At 46.9% G+C, this 22,654-nt stretch overlaps 1 protein-coding gene across 1 annotated transcript in view; it reads right to left on the reverse strand.

The window, feature by feature from the left end:
- Nucleotides 1-748: 748 nt before the first annotated feature.
- atrn (attractin) overlaps nt 749-22,654 on the reverse strand; it is a 47,666-nt gene continuing 25,760 nt past the window's right edge. Inside the window, exons 26-29 of the mRNA XM_068751559.1 lie at nt 15,086-15,164; nt 7,155-7,262; nt 1,971-2,085; nt 749-873 (exon numbers count right to left, since the gene is read on the reverse strand). Of these exons, the coding sequence (XP_068607660.1) occupies nt 749-873; nt 1,971-2,085; nt 7,155-7,262; nt 15,086-15,164 (427 nt within the window). The remainder of the gene's footprint in view (nt 874-1,970; nt 2,086-7,154; nt 7,263-15,085; nt 15,165-22,654) is intronic.

The raw sequence follows: 22,654 nt of genomic DNA on the forward strand, positions 1-22,654 counted from the left end.
ATTCAATCAGCCCTGGCTGACGATCCGGACCGCCAGGCGGCGTTTTGTTCTCGGACACAAAAGCCAGAGAGGCTGGAAAGTTGTTTTGGCCTGGCGGCCGTCTGGCTGGGAGAGACGGACGAGGACAAAGACTGACCACCGAGAGGAAAGCGGCTCGAGACAGAGCCGGTTAAAATTGGGCTTCAGTTGATCGGATAGACTCCCGCAGCGGATCCTTGTTACAGGAAGACCGAACGCCGTCAGCTTGTTCTGAAGCTGGACTCAGGTGAAGCAAGGCCTCAGTGCCGAGACGCGAACATGGCAGCAGGAGACGGAGGACTTTAAACGAAGTGTGTGTGTCTGACCGCGTCCGGTTTGTTCCCGTCTTTAAAATCAAACAATACAAATAACAATAAATTAAGCAAAATGAGATTATAGAGGGTTGAAAAGTCTTTTTCAAAAACTAGGAGGCGAGGATCTCTTCTAGCAGCAAGCCGAGGCCGACTCGAAAGAGGCCGTGTCGACAAATGGAAATGTTTTCATTTGGAGGGTCGGCACCCGCTTCGCCACCTCCCCCCCTGCCCCCCCCCCCCCGACTCCAGTCAGTGTCACTCAGGTGGAGGAGGAGAGTAAGGGGAGGTCATAGACAGACAGACGCACCAAAATGTTCCAGCTCAGCATCCCAGCATGCACCTCTCCCTGCCAGAGCGGAGGTGTTGGAGGGGGATGGTGTGACAGCATCAGGGGAGGGGTGGCGGAGGGGGCGTGGTCAGATACAAGTGGATGGCTGTGCGGTGGGCTGCTGTTTGCGATTCCTCAGGCCTCCAGACTTCTCCTTGTAGCCCAAAGACATCTGCTGAGAAACGTCCACCAACGCGCTGGCTACCGCTAGCCCTGCACAAACACACACATCCCATCATCATTGATTTAAACAAACATGTCTACATTTATTTGATCTCTATTTTTAGATTCCTGAACCATGAAAACAAACATTTAGTAATTTAATGTCTGTACACTTTGTTCTCTCTTCCTTTGTAAACAGCATCGATCTTGGTATTATTGTGTTTTTTAATGCATTCATTCATGAACCACCTCCAATTTCTTCTTCTTTTGCAGGGCATCGTAGGTCGCTGATGTCCGCCAACGCGTTAAGTTTTCATCTATAAACTCCAGCACAAAGAACTGGTGTGAAGTTTTAAACTGGGACGCAGCCAACGTCTCCCTTGCAGCCGGATGCTCAGGTGGTGAGTCACAGGCTGGCAGCGTGGGGGGATCATTAGCTTATAACACACTTCATTAACATTTATTAACACTCCCCGAGCCATGAAATTCCAATGAACTCCATTCGTGCAGATAAAACACACAGCCAGGAGCAAATCCGTGGCGAGGATGGCCTCATAGCTCCGATTCTGATCTTGTTTCTTCGTCTTTCTCAACAGTCCAAAGCGATTAACTGATGCTTGATACGAATCGCTGCGTCCCCATAACAACGGCGCAAACCGCCAAGAGTCCGTGTGGACTTTTCATTGGTTCGCGGGGAGTGATAGGCTCTCCAAGGCGTCCCTGAACACATCATGGGTGCATTTGTGTCCATGCTTAACATCCAGGCGCGATCCGATCTGCTGCTTTCACACGGCAACAGAAGAGGGAAATGAAGCCTCGCCATATGCAGCAACTAATGAATGGCGACCTGATTCTACAAGCCACAATCAAGACTCTTTGATTCTCATTAACAGATGTTTGTCAGACAGCAGAGACAGACGTGCATCTGGAAAGTAGAACCTGGTAGAATATCTCAGATCATGAGGGGTGGAAGGTGGTTTTAGTTTCCTCCACATCCCGCTGGCGTGGTGGAAAATACCGAACCAAGATTAACTCCAACAACAAAAGAGCAAGCGTGGGTTGGGAGGTTACGGAAGACGGAGGAAGTGGACAATCTTCAAATGAAGATAGATGTGGAAAGAAAACGGCAGGAGGATTCAACGTCTTACCAGACTGTCCCGGCGGAGGGATGCCGCCGGTGCCTCTGGGTAACCTCACGAAAATGGAGAGAACAGCGGCTTTGTTGCCAAAGCATGGCTCGAGGGCAATGGGCTTCGGGACGGACTGGGGGACAAAAAGATGAAAGGAAAAAGACATGATTAAAAAGCATCATTATTACACCTCTGAAGCCGACACGCCCTGCTGAACGCACCGCGTCCTGGAGGCAAGGATAACGGCGGCTTCGCAGCTTATGTTCCTGTTTGTGTCAGCAGCAGCAGCAGCGCAGCACCCCCCCCCCCCCCCCCCCCATCGGGATGCATGTTTTGATTCGCACCCTGTACAGGTTGTAACAACAACGGCGCCTGTGTGCAGAGGACCGGACACGGCTGGATCTCAAGTGGCGGCTGGCGGGAGGTTTGTGTCGACGGTACGGGCGGCGCACTCCAAGTCGCCGTTGATTCCCTAATGCCATCATCTCCTGCAGCTCATCCAACCGTTGGGATGAGTTCTCGGTCTCGTCACCGGGTTTACCTCGACCGGGGGAAACAGGGGACGCCACCGCCTCGCCGGCGGACGGATAAAGCCCCACCTCTCTCTCTCGCCATCTTTCCTGCTCTGTATTCTGAATTCTTAAGCTGAAACTGGGTGATGTTTGGTATACACCTGATTTGCTCGCTCGCACACACACGCACACACACACACACACGTATTTGTACCCTGGAGAGTTGAGCTTAATGCCCCAAGAGGAAAAGCTGCTGGAGCGCAACACACACACAGAAACAAATTCCACACAGAGAGAGGAGGTTGTGTACTCGCACACTTCTGCTGCTTTTTCACACACATTTACACACCTCCTCACACACACACACTCACTAAGCATACACATGGGGAGTAATGATATTCAGGCTCTGACCCATTTTACACAATTATTCTCTGCTCCATCTCTCGGAGGCTTACCTTTCATACCAGCAGGAAGCACAGGCTGTCGCACAGGTAGCCGGGGAGGCGGCAGAAAGACGCGCGTGTGTGTGTGTGTTCTCTATTTGTTTAAGCCCCTGTGGATGTGCATTTGCCTGTTTTCACCACTTCTTTTCCCTTGCTAGTGCAGATCTGGCTCAGATACACGTGTTTCTGGGACCGTCCCAGCTGAGGCCGCCTTAAAAAATGAATGAATTCATCACAGACCTTCATATTTGATATTTAGTGTTATTGCATTTCTGCGTTTGCGGTACTGTGTCGACAACGCATTAAACATAATCACATTGTGCTTTTTCAGACGTGTAGAGGAATCCCCTGAAGGATGGGATGAATCGGAGCTGGCTTCATCCAATTAAATGAGTGCAGGTGCATCATCTCCCGCGAGGCAAGGCATTATTTTGCACTTTTTATTTCTGCTTTTGCCAAAATATTGTTCAGTTTAACCTCCTTTGCAGTAGAATATTTTTAGACAAAAACCCCGTTCATATGTGGGAGAATATGAAAAACATTGTTGTGCTTTGTTCCAGCTCCAATCGGAAAACCTAAAAAAAAAATGGTTTGGGGGTTTAAATTCTTCAATCTTCAGGCCAATTATTATCCCTTGGTGCAAAAAAACACCGTTAATGAGGCAAATGTGAGTTTACGTTGCTCTTCCTCCCAAGTTGGAGCCACCTTTAAAGTGTTTCTTCTTCCTTTTCCTCTGGCATAGAGGAAAATAAATTAAATAAACCAAATTTTAAAAAGGAAAACAGCTTTAAATATGCAGTAAATATAATTTCAACCCATCAGCAGCAGCAAAAACATGGGAGGAAATCAAGAAATGAGGCTGGATCCTGTCAGGCTGCATTCAACAGGAAGCAGCGCTTTAGTTTTTTACATCTTAGTGTTTCACAATTGATGCGAATATTTAAGGCACACTTGAGGCTATCATTATAATAAAAACATTTAATAGATCCTATCACAGGAAACCAAAACAATTGAGGTTGTGGTCAGATAACATGAATTTATACTAATAAAATAGTCCATTACAAATATTTGCGGTAAGAGCAAATGTAAAATATTGGGGTTTTGTTTACTGCTAGAACTTGTGAGGTGTCTGAGCGAGCACAAATTAAACTAGAAAATCACTCAGAGTTCCTCCTAGTTTCATTTTCAACATGGAGAAGGTGGAATGGGAGAAGATATTTATATGCAGCTTACGAGAACAGCAATACTGAACACTAATGCAGTACGACATTAGGTGGTGCAATATCACACTTGGCTAATTTCGCTCTCGATCCCTCGGAACAAAAAAGAAAAGAAAAGAGATGAAACAATTATTTTGGGCCTTGCCAGGAGCCATCAGAGCAGACGCGGTCCGCTCCAATCCACAGGTCTGTTTTTGCCTCGGGCGAAAATGCATTTCTCATCCGCCGTATTTACAATTGGAAAAATGAGTGTTGCTCGCCTGAACACATCTGTAAAATAAATAAATAAAAGAGGAAGACTGGCAGCTTTTAATTTCAGAGCTTAAGGTTGTCAAAAGACTCGTCTGCCAAGTCCAATTTCCACCACAGCAGCTGCAGGCACCTCTTAAGTTCCCTCTTGTTTACGTGTTCATTTCTCACTTCTCAACTCCGGCGTCTCATATTCAAACTGGAACACATACATCGCTGTCAGACCGACATTGGATGCGACAGCGGGATCATTTTGGTTCCAACATTCCTCCCTTTCTTAATCGACGGGGCTCATCGGCGTAAAGAATCGGCGTGCAACCTCAATTTTAAGCGTTTGAACCGGCGTTCCAAAAAAAGCTAGAAATTTATCTTCTTTAAACACACACGTCCGCTTTATTTGGTTCCGAGGAGAAAATATGCAGGAAAAACAAACAAAAACTAATTGGAAAATTCAATTATCCTTTCTTTTAAACTCATGCATGTGAAGATGCTTCCCAGAGGTAGAGTATTTTTCCCGCGGCATTCTTCAGAGGATGAGTGTTAATAACTTCACCCCACACTAGATGCTTTTGTCTTACCGGGTTGAAGCCCACTCCCGCCTACCCAACCTGCAGAGTTATCGAAACCGGCCAGGCAGAGAAAGATTTGTTCAATTACCTCCAGTAATTAGCCCACACACACAAAGACACAGCGCACCGCCAATGTGGGCGTGCACAACAGCTTCTCGCCACGCCGTTTTCATCCGCTCAATTCATATCGACTTTAGCCACGTCCACTGAGCCCACTTTGGAGGGTTTTTATTCATTCCTGCTTCCGTTGAACTTTAGCGTTAGCCTCCACACAGGACACTAAATTGAACTCTATACTGTGAAGTTTCACACATTAAAGAAGATGCCAGCTGTCAGACGGAGCGCTGCTCATTAGCAGAGCTGATGCCGCTAACGCTTCATGGAACAAAAGGGGAGCTTACTTTGGTATGTGTTGAAATAATGTGTAATATTTAGACATGCAATGAGAGAAAAGTGAGACGCCTCACTCACAACTGCAGAAACAGAAAAATATCTCCTGGCACAGTCTCACCTCTTCTGTTTGTACTGTCGGTTCAAGTGAAAATCATCTGTGAAATACAGACACCGGTGGCTAGAGGCAGCTTTTTAAGCTCTCGTGCACACAATGCGAACATTTCCGAAAAGGCTCCATCATTAGAACAGCAAAAAAAACTTCTGTCATCATCACTTCTGCTCTGAAAGTGCGATAAACGTAAAAAAAAAAAACTTCACAGGCAACTTGCTCCTTAGATATAAAGAGAATTTCAGACATTTCATCAATTAAAATTTGAATAAGGGAGTTCTTCTAATCATAATATCCTCTTCTACATACGTGTCTTAATGAGACATGGATTTATCCGTGAGTAATGAAAAGAAACCAGCTTTCCTTTGGCGTCTTGACCTTTTTTTCCCCCTTTAAAACTGGAAATTGTGCAATTTAAAGTTTTACATTGGGATTACGGAGGAACGTTAGATAAACCGGAATGGTTTCTTTGCATGTCCCGATTTTTTTCCCCCCCGGATCCCACAATGTCTATAAATAAGAGCGGCGCAGGAGGCGTCACGAAGGTAATCATCTTCCCCTGGTGTCGGGGCCACAAGCGCCATTTGGCAGCGGTAGAGGGAATATATCTCATCTGTGGAGCAAGTTTGGGCTTCACACTGAGGCGATAAACAACTTCAATGATCTTCAGCGTACTGTGCTGCGTCCGACCCCCCATATACTCTGATCAGGGTCTTAATACACTACTGTAGCATCCGGATAAAACAGCACGGAAACAAGGGGAAGGAGCCACTACGAGATGCTCAATCTGAGTCGGGAGGAGATAGGATAGTGTGCGCTCGTTGTCTGAGCGGCCGAAAGCGGAGAAAGCTGAGGAAGAAGATCTAAATTGAATCTCTGCTCCTCGGCTGCTCCTCCACTGATGGAGAAGGGGGAGCTGAGGCCGGGAGGAATGGAAGAAAAGAGGAGGAGGAAGAGGGTCCAATTTCCACACCGAGCTGGATCGGATATTTCTAGACGGAAACACACATATCCCAAAAAACATGCACCGCACAAAAACACACACAAACAGGACAGGCAGAGAAGCCTGGGAGAAAAATCCCAGGTAGCCAGGAGGATCAGGGATACGCCGGGAAGTGTGAGGACGCCAGGCAGGGAAAGAGGGAGAAAGATGGCAAAAAGAAAAGAACATTCGATTGGAATCAAACAGTTTAACATTCAACACTGACAACACGACAGTGAACACTGTTGAGGACGCCGGGCGGCCATTCTCATCAATCATCTCCTATTAGAACGAATGTCTTTTCCAAATGAAGGGAAGAAATGTTGGGAGAGAAACGTTCTATTTTTTAGGGGTAGTGGAAATCCGCAATTCCTTCCTCTTATCGGCATGTATTTAACTCCAGGGTTAACTGAACTCCTCCTCATTAGTAGAGCCCACCCACCAAACCCGGTAGAGAGCCTGGTTACTAATCAGCAGTCCACATCCTCATCATCGTCTGGCCTTCGCTCTGTCTCTCATTAGGTGGACCCGCATTTGACTTCTTCCATTCTTCCACTTCTTCCAAGGTGAGCTAAAATGAGCCACCCCAGCTCATTTAAACTACAGAAATCACTCCCCCAAAAAATAAAAAGGTGTGAGGAATCCCTACAACTATGACATCATAATATACGGCCAGCGGTGGATCGCTGGGTTCTGGCAGCTCAAAGAGAAAAGGTGGGGCTCACCTTGACGTTTCCTCCTATCAGGTCGGGTGGCTCTTCATCCGTTTCCAAGGCAACGTTGATGGTGGCGAAAGGCCGGCTGGCCATCTGCTGCATCTCTCTCAGCAGTTGCTAGGGGAGAAGGAGGAAGAAGATGAGGAGCGCAAAAGTCAGCGACCGCTGGTAACAGACCTCTTTCCTGTTCTGGTGGCTGAACAGAAGCATCAAAGCACTTCAGTCGGCTTGGAAGGACCGGTTTGCATACAACCTGAAATGAAAGGGGGGGTTAGGGTGAACGTGTGGCGAGCTTTTACTCGAGTGGATAAACGTAGCGCTGCAATCCAGACGAGTCACGTGGCGAGATGCTTGTTGGACCAGTCTGGATTTGTTTTTGTGGAGCCTGATTGAAGTGCATTTTATGACCGGCTGCTCGGAAAAGCGTTTCAGTCAATACAACATCTGTTTGGGATGCGGCGGAGGTGTGGCCGAGGCCTTTAAGTCCAACTCCTTTTCATCACTGCGAGGCATACTTTCACTTTGCTCTGATTTATAACATGGACCTTGGCCGGAGGTGGGAGCTGATTACGAGGAGATAAACGGCGAGGGGGAAGGGAGGCGAAGGGAAAAAGAAGTGGTTGATGCCCGTATGTGAAAGATGTGTGGAAGGAGGAAAGAGCAAAAGGAGGCAAGATGGAGATAATAGAAAAGAGAAGAATTTGCCGTCTATTGTTAATAAAGCTTATTTTTAAAAAAAAACTATACCAAGAGAGAGAAAAAAAAAATTCAATGTTTCTTTGAGATTCATCTCCAGATGAAGCTGCTATGTTATTATTTTTTTGTCCTCCTTGGAGGCTGTCAGTGACAGTTATTGATACGTTAGCATTCAAATGCCACACCTCATTATCAGATCTTGGTGGGGTGTTCAAAAATAGTTCCAGCGACCGTCTCTGCCTGTCGACAGCTAAACATGAAAAGTTACCGAAGGAAAAAAAAAATCGACATTTAATGTCCCAGATTCTCTTTTTATGGCGCAAGTCAAGTAATTATTTTCCTGCATGTGCATCAAATCCGTCTCAGATGTCCTGCGTGGGAAGAACCGGGCTTCAGCATTTATGGGAATATAACGTGAACATTTTATCGGATGTGAGAATTATGTTTACCGCATTTTGGAATATTAGGGCATTTCATCTTACACCCATGGCAAATGTAATTCATATTACAGACACGGCACCTTTGGGTCAAATTGAAGCTTTCGCACTCTGGAAGTTTTCTATTTATGAGCGAGGCAGTAATATTCATCACAAAATATTAAGAATTAATCTTTTTTAATGAGAATTGAAACATAAAAACATTCCATTTGGAAGAGTTGTGGGCCACATTTTGAAATTGAATGGCATCAAGCCCCAGAATTGGATTTTCTCACTTCCACCTTTGTTGAAGATATTTTCCTGCTACATGTCTCGTTTGACAATTTCAACTGCAGTACCTGAATATTAGCATGTTTAAATAAAAAATTCCGCAAAAATGGGGGACCAGAGTGTCTGTTCTCAGCTTATAATTGCCATCTTCCCAGCTTCTGAGAAACGCCAGCGACGGAGAATCTGAAACCATTTAAACACTTGTGTTTTAAATAAAATTAAATCTAGGTGGGCAGTCTGGCTGGTTCGGGGGTAGGAAAGAGCATCCTCCAGCGAGGGGCGGTGTGTCAGAGAGATTGAGTGCATCATCAGAGCGAGGAGAAAAGAAAAAACTAAACGAGGTGGATGGAGAGAAACGGGGGAGAATGGAAATTAGACTAAAGAGAAATCTGGAAAGATTTTGGAGAGGGATTAATGGCAAGGAAAAAAAAAGCTTCGGAGAGCAGAGGGAAAGAAACGGGAGCAGAAATAAAGACAAAGGCATTCAAAGGGTTCACCTCCGGGAGAGGGGATGCAGAGCCAGACTGCCTGGGCGTGGAGAATACAAACACACACACGCCTGAGGATGGATGGACACACACACACAGACACACACAGTACATTCTCTACATCAAGACGCTTATTTATTGATGCGTCTGTTAGGAAATGCTGTCGTTGGGAGAGCTTTCAATCATCTTTCAGCATCACTGAAGGAAAACTCTGGAGTGAGTAGGGGAGGGGGAGGGGGGGGGTGTCTGTCTGTGAAGCAATGTTAGCTGCTTGCTGCTTCTAAATCGCTTCATCTTTCCATCTCGGAGGTGGATGTTGAGGACACACTGTGAATACTGACAACGGAGAAGGCTTTGATCCTCTTTCTCCCTCTCACTCTTTTCTTTCTCCATCACTCCTCGACTCCCCCCTCCCCTCCCTCTTCGCCAGTCTCCTCTGTCCGTGCATCTCTCCGCTCCCCCCGTCGATCTGAACACATTCATCTTCATCCTGCACATACTGTATGCTCTTAAAAACTGAGCCTCTTCTTCTATAATCAATACCCCATCAAAAAGGAGGTCGGGGGGGTGAAAGGAGGAATGAGAAATCAAACTATCACACGTCAAGAAACTTCACAGGAGTCTGTGATGTGATCAAGTAGAAACACAAAGTGAAGGTTAAAAAGGGTGGAAGCCCTTCAATTACCGGTAGGCAGCTGCTTTTAGCCAATCGACACAGCAAAGTGATCCTATTGGTTAAACAGTCTTGGAGGCATGATCTTGAAATGGATCCATGCTACTCGTTGCCCATGAGTCAGAGATCTTAGACTGAGAATATCAGCGTTTTTAGAGCAACAGAAGAAGTCGAAGTAGTTTAGATGTTACAGCAAAAGGTGGGGGGGAGATAAAACGGCCGTGAAAAAGTGAATAACATATATATATATATTTAAACACACAAAAAAGAAGACAGCCGGAGTCGAGATGAAACAGAATCGACAAGTACAGGAGCTCGCATTTGACAGCGGTTCTGAGCTCATGATAAGCCCTGAGGCGGCATCGTGTTGGATGGGGGGTGGTGCGAGGGGTTGGAGGCCTCCAAGCCAGGTGGGGGTCAGCGTAATTCATCCTGCACATTGCGAGCATTAAGACACTAGCGCTGACTCGGAGTCTAATTATTCCATCAACTCTGTGGAACTGGGATTAACCGGGTTCAGAAGCGTCTCGGGAACTCTGTGTTCGCACACAGAAAAAGCAAATGAACGAGCAACGCGGCAGGAACCCCCACCGATCCGTCCGCGTTCCCAGACCCCGTTCGTTCACGTGCATCCAAAAGCTGCGCTTGTTTGCAAACAGAGCGAACGGCCACAAAACAGTCTGCGCAAACACATCCCACAGGCATCAGCCTTCCTCCACACATACATACTAATATGGGATGGGCCGCATGGAGGAAACCATTAACAAAGGTCTCTCCCAACACGATGCACGTCCGAGATCCTTAGCTTCATGTCTGAGTGACCTTCAGGGCTTCCTGCTGCTCCTCTTCCCTCCCTCTCACTTCGGGATTGATCACCTCAGAACACCATTTGTTCTGAGCGGTGGTGCAGCAACCTCGGGGGGGGGAACAGAGATGGAGGCCAGCTCATAGAATCTTTAAGAATCGCTCCAGAGCGCTTTAAATAATACAGCTTGTGTCCCGGGCCTGAAACATATTTTCACATCCCTCGTAACCCGTAGAAACGGCCGTGTCACTAACTCACAACAACGAATTGCTCCGAACTAATTTTGTTTTGCATCACTGAAAAGCTGACTCAGACGTTTTCATTAAAACCGTTGTCCAAAGTGTAGAATTTACAGCTCACACTGTCAAGACTTCATTAGCACCGTTTCAAGGAGGTGTTTTACTGTTCAGCATTTCAGGCAATCAGTGTAGCTTTTAAAGTTATGAGCAAACGAAGCTCAGGATTTAATAAAAACAAAATCCCATTCTAAAAGGGCGGAAATGTAATAAAGCCAAACCCTGAGATAATACACTTTCTTATAAAGCATTACAGGGACGATGCCTTTAAATAGGATGAGACTGTCTGGGGGTGTTGCTGCATTCGTTTTCAAGTCAACGTATTAGTGCGGTTTATGGCTGGAGTTTTGACCCAGTTCAGCTGGGGGGGGCTCTGGCAGCGTAAGACCCGACAGAACGAAAACCAGCCATGTCATTGAAGGTGGGCGGGGCCGAGCAGAAACCACCGGCCGGGGTGACCTTGACCGATCCATCTCCCGCCTCGGCGGGGAGGGAGGCCGTTTGCTCCCGTTTAACAGAAGTTCTGCAGCGGCTGAGATAAAGCGAGCGCTCTCACCTCTCTGAATGGGCGGCGGCGTCCCGGCGTTCCCGACAGCTGAAACAAACGACAAACCCATCTAAGAGAGTCCGGCGGACTGATGGATTTTATCTCAACTAAGCGGAGATAGTTTGTTTTACTTTTTGCCAGAACAGGAACGGAGGGATACAGCCTTTGATTCCAGGCTTGGAGAGAGAAGCTAAAAGAACCGTAGAATAAGCTTTTAAATGAAAGTCACTTCATCACCTGCATATTTATCAATGCTTTAAGAGGGGGGGGGGGGTAAATCGTTCCTGGCGAGCTGTGTGTTCACCCCGTAGAGCAAGAAAACATGAATGAGCCAATAAGTGGCGGTTCTGAAGCTGTTGCTGAGGCGATGAGGGTGTCTGGAGCGCTTCTTTATTCCGTCTGATGATGCAGCTGCCTTCAAGGTCACAATTCCCCTCGCCGGATCCGGCCACGGCTGAATCCACTTTCAATGCCGTGGGAACAGAGCTTTCAAAATAACAGGGCGAGGTTTCTTTTGGGAATTTCATGTTTACTGAATAGACAGAGATCTTTTAGAGTTCTGTCACGAACCTTGAGACAAGCCAAAGGGGCTGACGCTCGCCTGCGCTGGGACATGCACCTTTTAACTTCCGAGGCCAGACAGATTCTGACGCCACTTATAAACAGAAGCATCTTAAGCTGAATTATTGAGCGGACCAATGAGATTAAAGTGGCAGCAGATATGTCTGCCTGCGCACATCTGGTATTTGTTCCTCTCTGCTGAAGACAGAAATCCCTTCAGCGATGCCACAGGAATACGTGAACGCATTTCTCAGAAGTCTTGGTTTTAAAGCTCCGGTCCTCTTTTCTCCCTCTCTCTCTGGGCTGACGATGAAAACAGAGCTTTGTTAAAAACCTCCGGATGTCCCCCAGGCTGTAAACGGAGCCGCAGATAGATAAAGCTTCAGCCGGATCAAGCTCCACCCTGTTCGGGGATGACGCCAACGTTATTTAACGTTACCTAAATTGCATAGATGTAGATATGGACCGTTTTCTCAAAGCTTTATCAAAAACAAATTGACTGGAGAGCATTCCCGACATTCCCAATCTTACAGAGCATCGCAGCAAAGTGCTACGTAAGCAGGCGGCGGCTCGCAAAGTAAAGCAGGGTAAAGCACAGCTTTTTAATCCAGTCTTTCCTGCTTATGTGTGAACCGCATTCACATCCAGCCATCTGCTTCTGGGACGGGAGCATCCAGGGTGGGAAGAGGCACGCCAGAGGACGCATTATGGATGATCTCGGATACTAATTTGATGCGGGGCTCTACGTGCTCGGTGATATCTTCATTGTATTCCAGGATGCTGCTTATTCATGGAATACCAATCTCTCCCACTCTACTGCGCTTTTACACGGAGCCATCTGCTGTGGAATTCGTTGCATGGGAGCCTGTGTAAACACGGCGAGGGATGGGGGGGGGGGCTCTGTCAGCAGGAGTGTAAGCAAAGTCGGCGAATATTTAATTGGGAGCGTGTGGTTGTGTTTATGAGAATAATTTGCGTGTGCTCTGAGAATGACTGATTAAGGAGGTCTTATTTATGGACATGCGTCTCCTCGATGCCGGCACAATTCCGGCATCGTGTTCCCAGTGATGGGCAGAATTCCAAAAAGTTGTTAAATCTTACATCTCATTTTCTATTCATTCAGAGTTCTCTTCATCAGCTGAGACTATACTCCGGCTTCAGCGATCGCTGCATAAGAACACGACTTTAAGCGTAACCGTGGAAGGCTCAAACATTACTGCTGTGTGTTAAATATATAAAAACACAGAGAAGGCGGCTGAACTTCCGGGTAAATAATGTTGCGTCCAGGAATGGCTTCCCAGCAGCTCTACGGGCTGACTGTACTCCGACAGGGTCATCAAAGGGAGACGGTTCATTCCCGGCAGTGAAATACTGTGTGTTCAGAGAGAGAGCCCTTTTTGGGCGAGCTGCAGCTCTGCTCATCACGTCATTAAAATCCCACAATCCGGATCGGCATAAAATTCGATGGGGAAGAAAAGAAGTTTACACATCGCGGGCCGTTGAGCAGCTTTCCACTCATTTTATGACATGATAGCAGGGATTTCTAACGGGGGCCCGGGCTGACATGAATATTTATGGCCGAGGGATGGTGAGCGAGGGCAAGGAGGGGGCAGCTTAATGGGATAATAAATATGTGAGGGGGTATCTGGTGTCATTTATGCCACTTCCTCTGTCTCCCTCCTCTTGGCGGCAACGCCTCTGGCGCGGTGTGAAGAATCTACAGCACAGTCAATCATGTCGGGACGCCATGGGAGCGTTTTTGTAATTCTGTCAATACCTCAGGGTGCCGTATGCGTCTAATATACGCCAAGTTACGGGAAATTTATGTTCCGTGCAGCGACGATGGATGTTGGATAAATACGTTGTCGTCACGGGGATATTTTTGGGTAGGTGCAACAAGGAATCAAGGGGAAGTGACGGGACAAAGAAAAGAGGATTCATATCGAAATTATTCATGAGTATCAAGTTATTAGAACAATATTGTGAATCACAGAGCCATTAAAAGACTTATGAGCCTCTTTATGAATCAATTCTTGCGTGTCTAGGTGGTAAAAATGAAAGCAATCTGGTTTCAAAATCTTAGTCGGTGCTGGAAGAGAGTAAAATGAGACAAAAAAAAGTGTGGAAAAGCAGTGGCGTTATTACAGTATTTTGCATCATGATATATCCCCCCCCCCCCCAAAGGCTTCAGTTGGATCTCTGTTCTAATTAACTAGCTGCCTCATCGCGATTAAAAAAACTTTTATCATCTGTGTCCGTTATCGGCCTCCTAGAGCTGCGCCCGGAACCCGTCTGCGTCGCTTTAATTGTTGGGTCCTGATGAAAGAGTGTTCCACTCCTCCTCCGGTGAGCTGGGCTCTCTTGAAAGATTAACTTCGCTTTAAGTGAAAACAGACGCCGCGCTACAACGACTTATTTCGGACCGCGTGATCTCCTGCACGCAAACGTTCCAGCAGGAATAATTAACCGCCGTCGACGGCGGTTCGCTCGAGTTGCGGCGGGACTCGTTCTGACAATAAGGCCGGAGCCTTCTGTGGCGGCGAGTCTGCGGTGGTTGGTTCTGTCTGTCGCCATCTGCCAGCTCCGGTCCCTTCAAAGAGAAGCCGCGGATCAAAGGCACGAGGGAAGAACACACACTGGAAGACTTGGAACAGCCCAACAGGTGGGATGTTCCGAGAACCCTCACCGGTGTCAGCAGGTGCAACGGAGAGAAGAACCTGTAACCAATAAAACTTATTCCTGATCGGTGATGGAATTTATTAACGCCAATATGACTATAATGAACCAGGTGACTATCAAGGCACCAACTAACACAAAGGAATCGTGGATGAACGTCTGAACGGCGCCCGGAGGGACAGGGCTGAAAAGAACAGCACGGTCCCGGTGTCAGAGAATCAGACGGCGAGCCGACCGCGTGGAGAACATGATTGGCTTTCTGTTTGCCCGAAATTACGTGTCACGTTGTGTTAGCGCAGCACAAAGGCAGGCCTGCTGTGTGGAACCGTGTGCATGTTTCTGCAGGAGTAGGACAAGGTAATTATTGCTAAAAACGAAAGGAGAAATGAAGTTCCTCCACGGATCTAACCTGGGCCATTTGGTGATTTGTAATATTGTTTGGGGTGAGGGCAAACGTGTCATCAAGAGGCATCATCATCATCATGACTTACTTCTCGTCGCCGCGACGCCCAGCAGCTTTGTTTGATCTTCCAGACGACGGCGGCCACCAGGAGGAGGGACAGGAAGCAGCTACGGACAAAGAAAGGCACGAGTCAAGAAAGCAAAAAGAATGAGAGAAATGACAAAGAACGAGTCCGTGACACGCATCAGTTCCCAGCCATGCATAAATTAATCAATTAGCGGCGCTCATGTATATTCAGAGTGTTCTGGTCGGACTCTTGCCAGATTTGGATTCACTTTAATGAGAGACAGGGACGAAGCTTCCAAACTTCACATTTCAGCCTCCCGAGTTGCTGTGAGCAAACTTCAAAGATTTGAGCCATCGCTGGAGTTCATGTCATCTTTATTATATAAGCTCCTCCTACAAGTTATCCCATGAGAATCATCCAATCACGGAGAACTCCTTAAAGACGCACAAAAGATTCCTGGTTCAAGATTAGCGATTTCCATTTAGCGGATATGAATCCATCAAATCCAGCCCCTCCAACTAGACAAAGACGTACCATGTGACCTTCGTCTAACTCAACCAAACAGCGGGGAGTCGAGCCACCGTCACACTTTTAAAACGAAACAAGTGAGGTAAATCGATGCCGTCCGAAACGGGAGATGCAAGTGGGAAAACTGTGTGAGACAGCAGAAATAGCTGCCAAGAGATTTCCAAGAGGTTTGGGAGAGTGGGAACACACGCCTCGTTTCTGGCTCACACATATTCTGTGCTAGCGCACGCCTCCGCTCGCTAACACGCTTTAACTGATTTTAAGGCATCTCATGACTCCTTTTTCTTCCGGGTTGATTCTCCTCCGAGTTCTATCACTGAGGAATCATCTTTGTCATCCTGATTTCTTTTTTCCTCCTCCTGTTCCTTCGACTGGAGACATTTTTTTTTTTTTGGCACTGCAGGGTTTTGGTTTTGTTTTTCTCCAGACGCTGGTTTATGATGTTTGTGCATGCATGGTCCGTCTCCACACACTTCCTCTGGATGCTTTCACACTTGCAATGATGAAGGCGAGGAAAACAACAAATAATAAAGGTTTTTTTGTTTTTGTTGTGTGTGTTTGTGCAACGCATCAGAGACAATCTGAGCTTCATCCCCAGACTGTCGGGTCTTTGCTGATTCTCTGTCACCGCTCCTGTGGCCCAGACAGTCTTTATTTCAGCTCACGTCATCTTTGGAATCTGTCTGCAGAGCATCAGGAGCATGACATCCAGATGCCGAAAACCTCTGTGATTCCAAAATCAACAAAGATTTTCCCCAAAAATCTCCATCTCATCTGGGAAACTCAAAAGGATTGCCAAAAAAATCCAATACCAGTTACAGAATTGTAAAAAGCCCGTATTAATAAAAAAGGCCTGAAATTAATTGTGATAAATAAATGTATTCCACTGTTAATTTTTCCATCTCATGCCATGCAGTAAAGTTATATGCAAGATGTCCTGCTCCCTAAAGACGGGCAGAAAACGGTTGATCGACAAAGCCAACAATGGATTCACGATGCTATGCCAACGTAGCATGATGGCATTCTGGAAACTGAATCCAACTTTTGATGTGACGCCTGTTCCTACGCCAGGAGTCGGCTCAGAGCTGGAGTTATAACCCAATCGGATCGGATCTCAAGTGGCCTAAACTCTGTCCGCCTGCGACGGCACCCGAGGCTAAATGAGGACACGCGGCAGTCTGATTGGTTCGCTGCAAACAAGAAGCCGCCACAGCAACAAGCATAATGGATTACTCGCCGTCTAATTTCCTTTTTGCGTTATGCAAATTGCATTTCTCACCTGCCGTGGTGAGAATACAACGTTTTTGATTATACCGTCAACAGAGTTTGCCGTTACGCTAGTCAACGCAATAAACCGGGCCCCTTAACACTCGCATCGTGTTGCAAGCCGTTAGTCGGGAGGAAACTCATCTCTGCCGAACATCGACGGCAAATTGAAAATTATTTGTGCCTTCTTGTGTAGCGAGCATAAAATACAATACAGTGCCAGTTTGATGCTCAGTCACCATACTGGTCTTTCTATAATAGAACAGCATGAGCTGCCTGCAAAAGTTGCTCATGTTTAAGCACAAATTTTCCAGAAGTTCTACCACCTTTATAATCAAAATGTCTTTGCCTATTTTAATACCGGTTGCGCTGCATCAGATCTTCCCACCCTTCGTGACTCTTTCAATTGTAACCCATTAAAAAAAAAAAAGAAATCTTTAAATCCCCTCCAAAGCTGAAGGGGACTCTTAAGCGATCCGTCTGCTTGAGCATCTTATCGATCCGGCTTCCTGCCTGCAGCTTAAAGAGCGGCATGGCGCTGACGAACAACCAGCGCCAATGGGTATCAGGGCCGAATCAAAGGCCTCGCCGCTCAGCGGGGTGGGAGGGACAAGAGAGATAGAAGGTGGGAGGGAAAGCAGGAGGAAAGACAAAAGGGACAGACGGAAAAGGTAATGGCGATAGAAGGAGAGATTAAATTTGGAATTATTTCATTTCATTTCATCTTCCCAGAGGGAATTTGGCCTCCCACCACCCACCACTCTCACAGTGAATAGAAATGAATGAACATCCCCAGGTAGACCCGCCTGCAGCAATCGCACCTCCACGTTCCAAGTGAAGATCTACAGTTGTCTTGTGAGATCTAATGCGAGTGTCAATAAACCCGTTTCACCAACAACAGGCTAACTATGGACGCCGTGTCCACTTCGGCGGCAGAGTATTCCCGAGGACAGACAGGTGAGCTTTGGCGTGTCTTTGGCTAACCTGACAGCAAGAGAGCAGCCCCGGGGCAAACACCAGCAGACCTTAAGCCACCTGAATACTAATCCTGCAGCCCGACTGCCGCTGTTGGCTTTTACTCCGAGGTGGGAAATTCCACCTGCTCCATTTCATTTTCGCTACGGCTGATAAGTCTGTCTACCAAACCACAGAAGAGTAAGCAGCCGGGCAAAGGTCCTTTCCTGCACTCGTCGTGACCAAAACAAAGAACACTGCAGGAGTCTGGGTGGCGCGAACAAAAAGCCGAAGCCGGCTGACATAGACGCAGGGTTCAGCATGTCGCGGAATACAAATTCCCATATAAGCTTTGCATTGTTTGCTTGCTCACTCCTGACACAAAAGGGCCCGTGAAGAGAGACTAAACTCTGCTTTGTGTTTGGCAAAGGAGGAGAAAAGGCTCAGTGAAATTTGGCTTGTTCTTTGCGGCAACGTTTGCAGCCATGAAAGAAGGCCAGCGTGGACAGGCTGCCGGGCCGGACTTTACAGGGAGCTCTATTCATTGCTCCCGATGCCAATTTGTGGATGTTAATTAGAAACAGATAATTAAATTTGCCCTTGGCGGCATCGCTTCACCTCTTAAAACATGAGACCCATTAGAACTAATTAGCAGCACTTGTTGAGAAAATGTTTTTCAAAATAGGAAGTCCAATTGAAGAGACCAAGAAGGTCCTGGGTTCTCTCCAGGACAGTTCTTTATAGAGTGTCCATGTTCTCCTGGGTTCTCTCCGTTTCCACCCACGACCAGAATCATGCATTATGCACAACCCAACCTGCAGGAAGATACTAAAAAGCATCTGACTTTTGTGTAAGTCGTCGTGTGTCTGAGGCTCCTAAGATGACGCCTCCTTTTTTTTGCAAGCGTTTAAATTCACTCGTGAACAAGCTAAGGCTCAATTCCACAGAAAAGTGCACCACCGCCCTTAAGAGACACGGTGAAAGCGAGGGAGTGGACACGAGACTGACTCCCTCTCGGGACTGCCTTGCAGCACTTTATGGCTCAGCTCACATTCCCTTTGCTCTCCCTGACTGATCATTACAGGTGAGGAAGAGGGGGAGCAGCAAAAAAAGTAAAGGCTCTGAAACAAATCACCTGATCGGAATCATTTATTAATCTGACGCAGGGCGGATTTCGGCTCCACGCGGACCTTCCAGTGGGAAACCGCTACCTGCAGTCTCTCTATCTGCTCTGTCTTTTTTCTTCCATCTCACTTTGCCGATGACCTGACAATGAGGTCAGATACACAAAAGAGATGGTTGAAGTATATAAGGGACAGGAGAGAAAGATAAAAGAAGAGGGGAGGGGGGAGTGAAGAGAGAAGAAAAGCATGAAGGAGGAGGCAGATAGGGAAGGGAGATGAAGAGGCGGCGACGAAGTGTGGAAAGAATAAGAAAGACAGGATGAAAATGGAGTAAAATTGGTAGAGGCAAAAAAGAAAAAGTAGGGAAGGGAGGTAAACCGACGGGAGGTGATGCGGCTGTTAGAGTTCAGATAAAGATGGAGAGAGAAAGAGACAGAGGAGCAGAAAGCCGGTGGTGAGGGGCTTCTTAAACACGACTGGTAGCAGCCCCTGCTGCATGCCCAGGGAGGCCCCTTAGGACAGACACGCCTCAGGTGTCTCGGGGGAGAAAGAAAGTGCTCGCTGTCAGTCATCGCAGCGAGGCGCGAGCGAAGGGCAAACACTAATCCGAGCGTTAGCGTGTGGCTGAAAGAAAGCGTGCACAAACAAGAAAGATGGCGGATTTCCATGCAAACATTGAGAAAGTTGGTAAAGGAAGGAAGTTGGAAGGGGCTGCGGCAAGCTGTGCTTTGCATCCTTCAAACCCAACGGAGCTCCGTGACAAGCAATTTCTCCTTCGCAGGAGCGCGGCAAAGCAAACACCTCCATCTACACCGACGTATGTTCCTGATGAATTCATGAATTACTTTGATTTGAGCGTCCGGCTCCTGATTTATATTGTGTGTATTTATTGCGTTGACTCCGATATGCAGTTTAACTGTCTCTCATAAAGGTAAAGTGTCGATGTCCGCTTTGTCCTGCTCCAAAATATATCCCCTCAACCTCTGACGATCAATCAACCTCTATCGATGACGTCACTCCGCTAGCCGCTAGCTACGGTGTCAATGTCAGTTATAAACTTATAACTACAGAAAACACAGCCTGACAGGTTTAATAAATTAAGTTCTTCTTTGGGGATCGGGTGAAAACAGCTAAAATCATAGCTATGGTTTCTGTTGTGCTGCACAGAGCTCCGCCCTCTGTCCCGCTGTCAATCACCCATCACCTCTGCTGTCACCGCCGCCACTGATGCCGGCAGACGTTTGTGTACAAACACGCCGGCTGGTAGCGCGGTTAGAGTCGGAGCCACTTTACTCCTCAACAGTCACGATGATGGATCTCTGCTGGCGATCTGGGAGACAGAAAAGGTCTCCACTCGATAATGAAGCCGCCGAGAACAAATACCACGGCAGAATAATTGGGAATGATCGGATGCTAATAAACACTTTTTTTTAAAGGACACTTTGAATCGACTGAATTAGGTTGGAGGACGACGTGTGCCTTCCTGCTTTAGAGATACAGAAGAGAAAATTGTACTTGCAGAGGCAAAAATATGCATGAGGGGCAACGACGTCACCTTCAAGAGCCCGGGTGCCGACAAACGGCGCACCAGATTGCAAACCCATCAAACTATTACTTCTACTCGTGTCTTCGTGGAAATAAAAAAAACATCAGCGAGTCGGGAAGGCCAAAGTAAAAGTCAGCGACCGTGCTCCTGAATCAAACATTCAGTTTGAGGCTAATTAGCCAGCTAGCTGGGGACAGTCGTGACAAAAAAACAAATATTTAAGTTTTTGACCGACCATGTAAATTTGCTAAATTGTTCTGCATGCATAATTTAAGACGTTTTGCTGTTTGATTGTGCGATGCTTTATTTAAAAAGCTGATTGATGCAGGCCCAGTTCGGCCCAGAAGAGGCTCAAACCCAGACCTGCTGGTTCAGGGTTTCACTGTATCGTCCTCAGAACATGGGCTCAAAGCCCCGACAGGGGGGGGGGGCTCGTGGTGACAACCCCATCACCTCTCTACTATAAGGAGATAAAGGCTTTAGAAGGAGGTCGCTGCATGCTGATGGGGGTCGGGGAACCGGTACCAGTGATGCAGACCGGTGAAACATAAATCAGTGGAGAAAGCCTCTCCTGATCAATCCCAACAGTTCCGGCGGGAGGAAACAGAACCTTCAGATTCAAACTCTGAACTACATCGGAGACTCATTTCTCAGAGGGGAGGGTTTTAATCTCCTCCAGGGTGAATCATTCATGTCATTAAATCCCAGCCACCCACACACACAACCCAGACTTGGCCCGGGAAAGCTTGCCTGCTGGTAGCCATTCTTTTAATGCCTCCACTCCAACCAAATTACATCTCCCCTCTGTTCAAACAGCCGGCAAAACAGTGTGAATCTCTAATTATTTTAAACGCACGGCGATGATAACGTGGCGAAAAGTAAGGAGAGTTATGGTATTTGAATGAGTTTTTAATTCTAACAAGTCATCTCAAAGAGGACGGCAGATTTTCAAGGGCGTCTGTTCACCAGAACTTAGAAGGCTAAGCAGGGCATGCCGGACATCCCTCACCCCGGCAACATGTTCCAGCTTCTCTTGTGCAATCCTGAGGCATCCCAGGCTATAAATGATCTGTTTGCACATCCTGGATCCAGCCCAGGATCTCCTTCCAGTAGCGTCATACCCGGGAGGAGTCCGAACCAGATGCTGACCCGCCTCAACAGGCTCCTTTCGACGTGAAAATTTAGGATTAAGACGCAACTCGAAACCTTTTCCTTTAACAGTCTGAATCAGATGAGAGTTTCTGACTCATGACACTTTCGGATGGAAAAAAAAGCTTCGCCAGCGCCGGGGCATCACGTCCCGCTGGGAACAGCCATGTATAAAGAAAAAGTTAATGACTCGCAGTGAATGAAGGAGCCCACCAGAACACATGATTTATTTTAATATTAGCTGTGGAGCAGCGCAGATGTTCAGTGAGGTGCGTTCTCAGGGGGGGGGGGCAGATTTTTCTGGGACATCACGCCGACTATTAGTGGCTTAAGTCAAGTTTTTTAGGAAGCAAACCTGAAGCGGGATAATTCAGGGTTATTGTTCTAGAACGGTTGAGCAAAAACATCTCCCTTCAGATTCCTTCCGTGGGACTCGTTTCCATTTTCCAGATACATCGAGTCAGAGCGATCCAGCCGGAGGTCAAAGGTCGCGAACGCCTCGACCTCGTTCTGCTGGATCATGACATCGCTCGTTTTTCGCCCGCGCCGCTGTAAACCGCCTTATTTTGCAGAGGAAGAAGATATACGGTGAATAAAACACAGAATAGTAATTTTGCATCATTAACTTAACGGTGAAGCACAAAGATGTGATTCTCTGCAGGATCAACTCGCTCTTAACGCAATCAATGAGCGAGCTTCTCACAAACAAACCAAGTTTACTTTTTTCCTTTTGAAGGAAGTTGTGAGGAGTTTGATGAGAGAAATGTAGGCTACACGATGCAGAGTGTCTGGCTTTAAATAGAGACGACTGTAATGCTCAATGTTAAAAAAATAAAATCCTGCCTTTTATCATAGCTCTTTTAGCGCCCGCCCATCCAGAAGTTTGGACTCATGCAGCCAAGAAATGCATCATTCAGGTCACTATTACTTCAAAAGCTACTTGCTTTAGCTGCGGCCAACTTTTAATTTAAAAACAAGCTTAATAATACATTTTCATTGCATTCCTTAAAATATTATTGGAAA

This window comes from Brachionichthys hirsutus, chromosome 18 (assembly GCF_040956055.1).
Source record: "Brachionichthys hirsutus isolate HB-005 chromosome 18, CSIRO-AGI_Bhir_v1, whole genome shotgun sequence".
NCBI lineage: Eukaryota > Metazoa > Chordata > Actinopteri > Lophiiformes > Brachionichthyidae > Brachionichthys > Brachionichthys hirsutus.